The 8,795-nt window shown below is 42.4% G+C and overlaps 1 protein-coding gene across 1 annotated transcript; it reads right to left on the reverse strand.

The window, feature by feature from the left end:
• Positions 1 to 3,288: 3,288 nt before the first annotated feature.
• Zbed8 (zinc finger BED-type containing 8) lies at positions 3,289 to 7,090 on the reverse strand. The gene is made up of 3 exons (XM_004629403.2): positions 7,016 to 7,090; positions 6,229 to 6,300; positions 3,289 to 5,489 (listed from the first exon to the last, which is right to left on the reverse strand). Exon 3 carries the CDS (start codon positions 5,435 to 5,437, stop codon positions 3,659 to 3,661), a length of 1,779 nt encoding a protein of 592 aa, XP_004629460.1. The 5' UTR covers positions 5,438 to 5,489; positions 6,229 to 6,300; positions 7,016 to 7,090; the 3' UTR covers positions 3,289 to 3,658.
• Between the last annotated feature and the right edge of the window lie 1,705 nt (positions 7,091 to 8,795).

Consider the following 8,795-nt stretch of genomic DNA (forward strand, 5'->3'; position numbering starts at 1 on the left):
TGCAATGTGTTAATTATTGAAACTGTCCTACCAATTTGATTTGAAACTGTCTCATTGCTATTTGTTTCTCAATAAAATTATGGAGAAAAAAAGCTAGTGTCATATCTTCTCAGAGATGGTGGTGGTGGCAGCAGCAGGCTGGCCTCTGTTCTTTATTTTCTTTCCTTCTAGTATATGGTCTACAGGGTCTCACTACATAGATTGGACTCATAGTGATTCTCCTGTTTTCAGCCTCCCAAGTGCTGGGTTTACAGGTGTGCACCACCATGCCCAGTCTCGGCTCAGCAAGCCCCAGGGGCAGGGCCGGCACAGCAGGCCGAAGATCAAGCTCTGACCCCTGCATTTGCCTAAGCAGGTACTTTAGTCCACTGAGCTATCTGGCCTTTTCTTTTCATTACAGGGTCTCACTATGCAGTTCAGGCTGGTCTTGAGCTCACCTTGTAGCCCAGGCTGGTCTCAAACTCACCATGATCCTCCGGCCTCAGCCTCCTGAGTACTGGGATTACAGGTGTGTGCCACCAAGCCCGGCCTCCCTATTCTTTAGAATTGGGCCTGCTAAGGCACTAATCATGCTAGCAGGGGCTCTTCCCACCCCTCTCCTGTTCATCTAGTTCTTAAGATGCTAACTATATACTGATATTTCAGTATTCGCTTCTACTTCTCCAGTTACAGCGTCTTCTATCTGGTGATTCCATACAATATAGTACATTCTATTTGTTTAAAAAGAAATACAGTTTTTGTTTCCGGACTGAACCCTGTGTGGACATTTCAACTGAGATAGTTACAGCAAAATATTCACTAGATTACTCTTCTCACTTGTTGGTATACTTAAAATATTGACCAATAAAACCAAAGAGATAAAGTTCATCTGAAAATCTGGATAGGGCTTTTGTTAGATGATGAAGGCAGCTGTTGATTCCTCCATGTAGTAAGCTGGTGCTGCTTCTAAAACACTCCCAATACCCAAGTCAGTCAGCCAACCAACCAAGCACAAAGCCTAGTTTTCACTCAGTATCTAGAAAAGGTTCTTTATACATATGTAAGTGCCACAAGGCCAGGTTAAGTAAACAAAATATGGTCTCTATGGGGAAAAAAAAAATAAAAAAGTTCTATAGGGAAAACCTGCCTGTCTCATCTTACAGAGTAGAAACCTGAAGGCAAGAAGGGTAAGTTATCCAAAACCATGTGATAAAATTAATGGGAGTCAAAACTTTCCCATTACTCATTCATAATATTGAAAACCAAGTATACCAGGCAATTTTTTTCATTGTACATGACAGGAAGTCAATGGGCGTGAGGAAGAAAGGTATTTGTTACCTCCTATAACTAAAAACCAAAGGATGATTGCATTGAGAAGCTGGAGAAAGGGCATAAGGAGTCTTTTCCTTTTCAGTGTTGGCTTCATCTTCCGACAGCTTCTGTGTAAGGCAGCCAAGCTGACCACTGGAAGATCTAGACAAATCCTGCCTGTGCAGCACCTTCCCCATGAATTCCAGCAAAAGTACTGGAGCCGACCAGCCAGGATGAAGCTGCAGGGACTGACGATGGTGGAAAGATAGTTCCTCTAGGAAACAGTAGGGTGCTATTACCAAAAGAACCCAATAAGTGAATGCTGAGCAGGTCCAAATGTGATGATCAACTGGCCTCTTGACTCCTGAAGGCTGCCAGGTAGAGAGCTGACACAGCTGGTGAGTACCTGAGCCACCACTTGAGTCAATGTCTTAAGTAGTGTAAGATTTGTAGTGAGTTTATAAAAATGGGAGTAAAAAAACCTTAAGTCTCTCTCTATTCTCAGAAGATATAGTATAAAACACAATGAATTACAGCTGTATACTGCCTTTCAAATTAGGATGCACTTTGAAAGTTTCAAATTTGACTTTCCAAATGCTATATATATATTAAAGCCAAGCTTATAATAGTTTGACATAACTTAAAAAACACTACACTGTAAATATCCAGGGCCTACATTTAAAAACAAATATAAATCATATATCATAAATGTTATGCTTTAAAAATTTATGCTATAAAAGTATATGTCCATTTTAACTTATTGGATTATGCCTGACATGCTGATCTACTCAAATACTTTAAGCAGCTGTTGGTGGCTTAGAAAATAAGCCAAGATACAAAAATTGAAATGCTCCCACCAGTGTTTTTGTCTTTTTGAGACAGGGTCTTGTTCCGAGCTCAGGCTGCACTTGACCTCACTCTGCAGCCCAGGTTCTCCTTAAGCTCCTGGTGATCCTCTTGCCTCAGCCTCCCAAGTGATGTCTTAGTTTATTGGTTCCACCAGAGCTTTATCTTTCAATTTTGAATCATCAAAGGTTCAAGCTGGACATTCTTGAGTGACTAAAACCCTTTGTAGACATGTTTGTTTTTTATTAACTTTATTGAAAATCTATAATTACATATCATATTAAAAATTGTAGATAAATATTGAAATGTGAAATATATAAAATGTAGAACAGTGATTTTTAGAGAAATAGTTCTGAAATGAATACGTCTCATGAGATTAATTAGATTGCACACTGTAAATAAATTATTTACAAACTTAAATAAATATAACAATAAAAACTGTCCAAAAAATGAAGAAAGAAATCACAGATTAGTCATATAATAATTCACTCTGTGTCAAAATCCAGAAACTTATATTCATACAATTAGAATTCTCCAAGTAGAAAGGGGTAGGCAATAAATATTTAAAGATTCAAAATTTCTGAATTTACTTGAACTTATAACACCACATTTCAATGTAGACATGTTTAAAATGAGATATTTAACGGGACCTGCAATGAAAGTTTGCTTTCACCCAAACCTGCAGAGAGTGACATCTGCTGGTCACAGAGATTACATTTCTATCCTGGCTGCACATTTTTGAAATTTATCAGTGATCTTAATTATACAGTAAAAAACACAAAAAAATTCTATTCTTTGGCAAAAATAACATATGTATCAATATATGTGCACTATTGTGGGAGTTTTCATTAAAAAAATGAAAATTTCTTCTTTAACTTAGTGAATACACAGCACTTCTCTATCAGGAGAAAATAAACTGCTGTACAATTTGAAAATAAAAAACCCAGGTAGCCATTTCCTTAAAACTGTCCTTCGGCCGGGTATGCCAGTCCATGCCTGTAAACCCAAGTACTTGAAAAGGTGAAACAAGAAAACTCCAAGCTCCAGGCCAGCCTGGCCAGTAACTCAGTGAGACCCTGTCTCCCTCCTAACAGTGCTTTCCTAGCAAGCCCAAGCCACTTGGCTCGATCTCTATTATCACAAAAAGAAGAAAAAGGTCCAAAGGGGTAATTTCGGTTTTTTGGCTTCTGGAAGCCTTTATCTTTTCTTGGCTTAATTCCTAGCCTACTGTACCACTTGATAGTGTATGCTTAGGGGCCTTTTATGTATTGTGTCAATAAGTTACATGGAAACTTGGAATCAGAGAATTCCTGTGTTTACCAAACAGTGGTACTTTATGTTTTCTGCTTAATTTAGAAACATATTTTCAAATGCCTCCTTAAAAGTTAAAATAGCAAAAAGATTTTAATACACAGAATTCAGTATACCATAATTATAAAAGGAAAGAAAACACAACTCTGCTAAATTTTACAATGGCATTAAGAGTACGCTAAAAAATTAGACATGAGAAGTGTATATTGGCTCACAGTGACTTCTGCTGTACCTGTAGCTTTTGCTCAATGATCTCTGAGAAACGAGGAACTTTTTTTGAAATGGCCACGCGGATGTCATCACTCATGTTAAAGCAGCTTCTGGACTTGGCTTTGAAATGTAAAAGTGACGAGAGTCCCAGCTCACAAAGGTACGTAGTTGCAAATGGTATAAGGATTTCTAGCGCTACCTTTGCCAGGGCTGGAAACACTGTCAACTGAGCACACCAGAAATCCTCAAGCTTCATTGTTTCAAATTCCATTAGGATTTGGCCACTAGCTCGTAATTCAGCAAGATCGTTTTTCATTGAATAGCCATCATTGACAAAGTTGAGGTTAAAAAGAAATGGATCCAGGATCCATCTGCTTGCCTCATCAAGATCTCCGACAGAAAAATATAAGTGGGAGAAATCACTCAACTGTTGCAAATGCAATGCTATTTCCGCTGCAATGCATAGTCCTTCATTATTGGAGACAATTATTTCTTCAAGAAAAGGAAAATTGGTAAAATTTCTTTTCTCAATTTGTTTTTGCCAAAATGCAAACTTCCTAACAAAAGCAGATAACTTTTCTCTAGCTGAGACTGTGTTCATCCCAATCCTTTGCATTGATGCACTAAGTTCATTTAGGTGTTTGAATAAATCTGCAAGGTATGCTAGGTGAATTTTAAATTCTTTATTTTCAAAGCTATCAATTAAATCACTGCTTTGGTGATGGAGAAACTGATTTATTTCTTCATACATTTCAAAACTATGAGTAAGGATTTGGCCTCGGGAAAGCCACCTCATTTCTGTATGGAAAAGGAGGACATTATATTCTATACCAATTTCTTCAAAGAAAGTCTGAAAGAGGCGATGATTCGGTGCTCTCCCTTTGATGAAATTGGTCACCCTCACCATGGTAAACAATGCGTCCCTCAGTTTCACAGGCAATGTCTTGATGACAAGCGCATGGGGGTTCAACAGACAGTGTGTGATCGTGATGTGAGGTGCCTCTTTTTTCACAGAGGCAATAAATTCGGAGTTCTCTCCCAGCATAGAGGAGGCACCATCAGTACAAACAGAGCCACATACATCAAGTGCTATCTTGTGCTTCCGAAAGAAACCTCTAAGAACATTGAACACATCTACGCCTTTCGTGGTTAACTGCAATGGTTCACAGAACAGGAATTCCTCTACGATCTCTTTTTCTTTTATATATCGCACAAATGCCATCAGCTGACTGCAGTCGTCCATGTCCGCTGTCTCCGCAAGCTGAATACCCACCCTGAGAGGACTGGTTCTGATATCTTCTAGCACCTGCTGCAAGATATCCTGACTCATTTCATCAATTCTAGAATGGATCACATCATCTGACAAAGGTACCTGTTCAAGCTTCTTCTGCGCATCTGGGCCCAAAACTATTTGTGCTATTTCCAGTGCACAAGGTTTGACTAATTTCTCAGCTATCGTATGAGGATTCTTCTCCTTGGCACATAAATACGCAAACTGGTATGATGCCTGTAACAAGGTGTCTTCATGAGATGCAACTCCAAGTGCTTTCAAAGTTTCCCTCTGGTGAGACGGCGCTGGCAGGTGGCTACTGAGATCATGCCCAGCTATCCCACCATGCTGTCTGTTAAAATGGTCTGACAGTTTTGATGGCCTGAGGTCAGCATTTGAAAATACTGAGTTGCACAATACACACTGCGGGCATTGCGTTCCATCAACCTCTGTTGTACAGGTGAACCAGTAACGAACGTAGTCATCATCCCATTTGCGTTTCTTCGACATGACACACAAAAAATTTGCACGTAGTAATCCAGAGATGAGACAGAACTTTCCTCTGAGGGTAAAATATAGCCCACGTGTTAAAAACCCACTGCTACCTGAATTCAAGCAAAATCTGATCACACGCTATCTTGTCATCACATACTGTTATGTACCTGCCAAGAATATCCTGCAACAGGTCAGTTCTAAGCCACAACAGTATGACAATCTTACAGCCAACAACTCAGAGCAAAGGCCCTGGAATAAATGACCCACCAAAGTCAGACACGGGAGATCGGTGCCAAGGCAAATAATGAACAACTATAAATCCTTTTAGATAACTGCAGCTATAGCTTAATTTGCTTTCAATAATACTTGTCTGAAACAAATGTCGCCTAGAAAGGCCATCTCCTTAGCACTCCCTTCTTTCATTCTGCCCTAAAAATGTATGCACATCCTCAGTTAAGAATCACTGAATTAGGGCCGGCCAAATAGCTCAGCAGATTAAAGTGCCTGCAAGCAGGTGCAGGGGCCCGGAGTTCCATTCCCAGGCGTGCTGTGCGGGCACCACCCCAGGGCCGAGACAGAAATTGAGACTGAGTGGTGTGGTGCGCCTGTAATCCTAGCTCTTGGGAGGCTGTAAACAGGTGGATCACTATGAGTCCGATCTAGTAATGAGATCCTGAACACCCTGTAGACCCTTCCCTAAAATACACACACACACACACACACACACACACACACACACACACACACACAAAGAATCGCTGAATTGCCAGGTGTGGGGGGAGCCAAGACTTTCCAATATTACTTACCTAGGCTTTCCAGTGTTGGAGAATCTCACATTTTTCACTTACTTCTCTGTGGTATTTAAGAATAACAATAGCCTAAAATGTAAATATTAAAAAAAATTTATCATGAGAAATTATTGGTTTAAACAGGCATGAGAATGTATGTACTCACTTGCTGGAGACACAGACTTTACAAGTGAAGTGATCTGGGGTTTCTTCTGAAATGTTTTAATGTACTAAATGTTTTAAGTACACACATGAATGTACGCATAACGTGGGATGGAGCTACTGATGTAAGGCTGGTAACGGAGCTGGAAGACGGGTACACATTAAATTATTTTCATTGCTGTTATGAATGGTCAGAGCGCCAAGCATAAAAGAGCACTAGGATACCATTCATTTTTAGAGCAGTTATGTCGAGCTATCCTGGGGCGAATGAACAATCTGATACAAAGTAAAACGTTTTTTGCAAGCGTATGCGGCATAGATATGAAAAAGTTCATGGCTGAGGAAAAAAATCAGTTGCAAGTGAACGCTTACGTAATAGGAACATCTGGGACATGATAATGCATGTATTCCAGGAGTGAAGACTCCAGAGTGCAGCTGCAAGCCTCCACCCAGCAACCACTGGCAGCTCACACCTCCTGCCTAGGCGAGTTCAGGGTAGGCGTGGCGTTTGGGGGCATTTTAGTTAAAATCAATGACCAGAAGTCTCATCAATAGACCAGGGCGGGGGTGCCGTAGTGGAGCGGTCGCCCCTGAAGCAGAGCCGCAACCTCTGCTCGACCAGGTTGGCGGTGACAGCACCTACCTTGCAGGGCTGTGGGACTCTGATTATGCGAAGGCTCGCCAAGAGCGAGCTCACAGCTCTGCACACGGGGGCGGACAGCAGCACCGTGAGAGGCGCGGACAGCAGCACCGTGAGAGGCGCGGAGCGGCGCAGGCCAGGGATGCTCGGGCTCCGCACGGGCGCCAGCTCCCCTCTCCTGCTCGCTGGCCCAGAGCGCTGCAATGCAATCGGCCTTGGTGGCTGTGCCTCAAGATCAGCCCTGGAGCAGGAACTCAAGGGGCGCGGGGACACCAAGGCGGACTGACAGCGACGCCGCTCCCACAGGGCCGGGGCTCCATCCGGGTCCTGCGCTGCTTCCCACACGCAGAAGGGCAGGCGGCTCTCCTACGCAGGCGCAGTAGCGACTGGCGGGGGCTGGGGCTGCAGAGGGTGCATGCGCGTTCGCCCTCCCTATTTTTTTTTTTTTTTTTTTTTTTTTTTTTGTATTTTGGGTTTGTTCTGTGGCTTGGGTTCATGGTGTTGTAAATATTTTATTGTATGGACACAGGGTGACTCTCAGGAATGGAAGACACTATATGGTTCACATGGTTTTTCAGAATCAGACTGAATAAAATTTTATACTGTGACAGGATTTGAGCTTGGAGGTGGTAAAGCTGCAGTGGTTAGCATGTTCGGCTTCGGTACTCCTGAAGATCCAGGCCCAAGGAAGGCCCAGGCATTAAACTCCACCCGCACACAGTGGAGAACCGGCTTCCACAGCCTGCGGTTGTTGCCACGCAGGTCATCCCCCGCCCTGAACTGGAGCACGCATGTGAATTTATCCTGACGATTTCATGTAAAATTATGTTTTGAGACTTGTCACTATGTGGCCTAACTGGCCTTGATCTTGGATCCTCTCACCTCAACCCCCCAAATACTGGGATTACAGGCCACAGCACCGTACACTGAACTACAATTCTTTTCAGCAAAATGATTTATAAGTAATAGATCCAAGTTGAGACATGGTGATGCACGCCTAAAATCTCAGAACTCTGGAGGCCAAGGCAGGAGGATCACTATGAATTCGAGGCCAACTTGGGTTACGTGGTGAGTTCAAGGCCAGACTGAATTACATATTTAGACCTTGTCTCAAAAAACCAAGACCAAAACACACACCCACAGAACCGCAAAGGCAAAAGTAATAAACCCATATATAGCCCTTTTCAGCCATTTTCTCCCAGTTTTATTTAAGATTAGTACCTGATTGTGGTGCTCGACAGATACATTCACTGTGGGTAGCAGACACATGTACATGACACTCTTAATTCTCCTCAGATCCCTTTCCCCTCTCTCCATTTCTAAGAGTTCTTTCAAAATTTTTCTTCTTTTAGTCTTTGAAGCTTTCCAAAGGCTGCTTCCTGGGACAAGGAAAAGTTAGAGAAGGGTGTCCAAGAATATGGGCAGCTGTGTCACTTTCCGGGGATGAGGGCCAACGTGGCAAGCTCTTAAGGCCCGCTTAAAGCCTGTGTCAATGGAAGAAACTGCAGAAGACCAGCCTCAGGGTCCAGACAAAAACCAGGGCCTTCAAAAGTAAAGGGCAGCTTTCACAGTCAGATACCTGGCTTGTGTCCTGGCTACAAAGCCTTTAAGGAATCCAACAAACCATTTGCAGCTAGTGCTAATTGTAAAACAATGTTGGCCATCCACTATCTCTCTTTTTTTTTTTTTTAATTTATTTATTTATGTGTGTGTGTGTGTGTGTGGCCAGCTCAGCCCACCAGGGGGCGGGGCTGGCTGGCATGTGGTGCTGGGGATTGAACCG

The sequence above is a fragment of the Octodon degus genome, unplaced genomic scaffold (assembly GCF_000260255.1).
Source record: "Octodon degus isolate 3935 unplaced genomic scaffold, OctDeg1.0 scaffold00029, whole genome shotgun sequence".
Taxonomy (NCBI): Eukaryota; Metazoa; Chordata; class Mammalia; order Rodentia; family Octodontidae; genus Octodon; species Octodon degus.

What these genes read in the sequence shown, in the direction of transcription:
- Zbed8 (XM_004629403.2), bottom strand. Translation starts at nt 5,437, where the DNA reads ATGTCGAAGAAACGCAAATGGGATGATGACTACGTTCGTTACTGGTTC.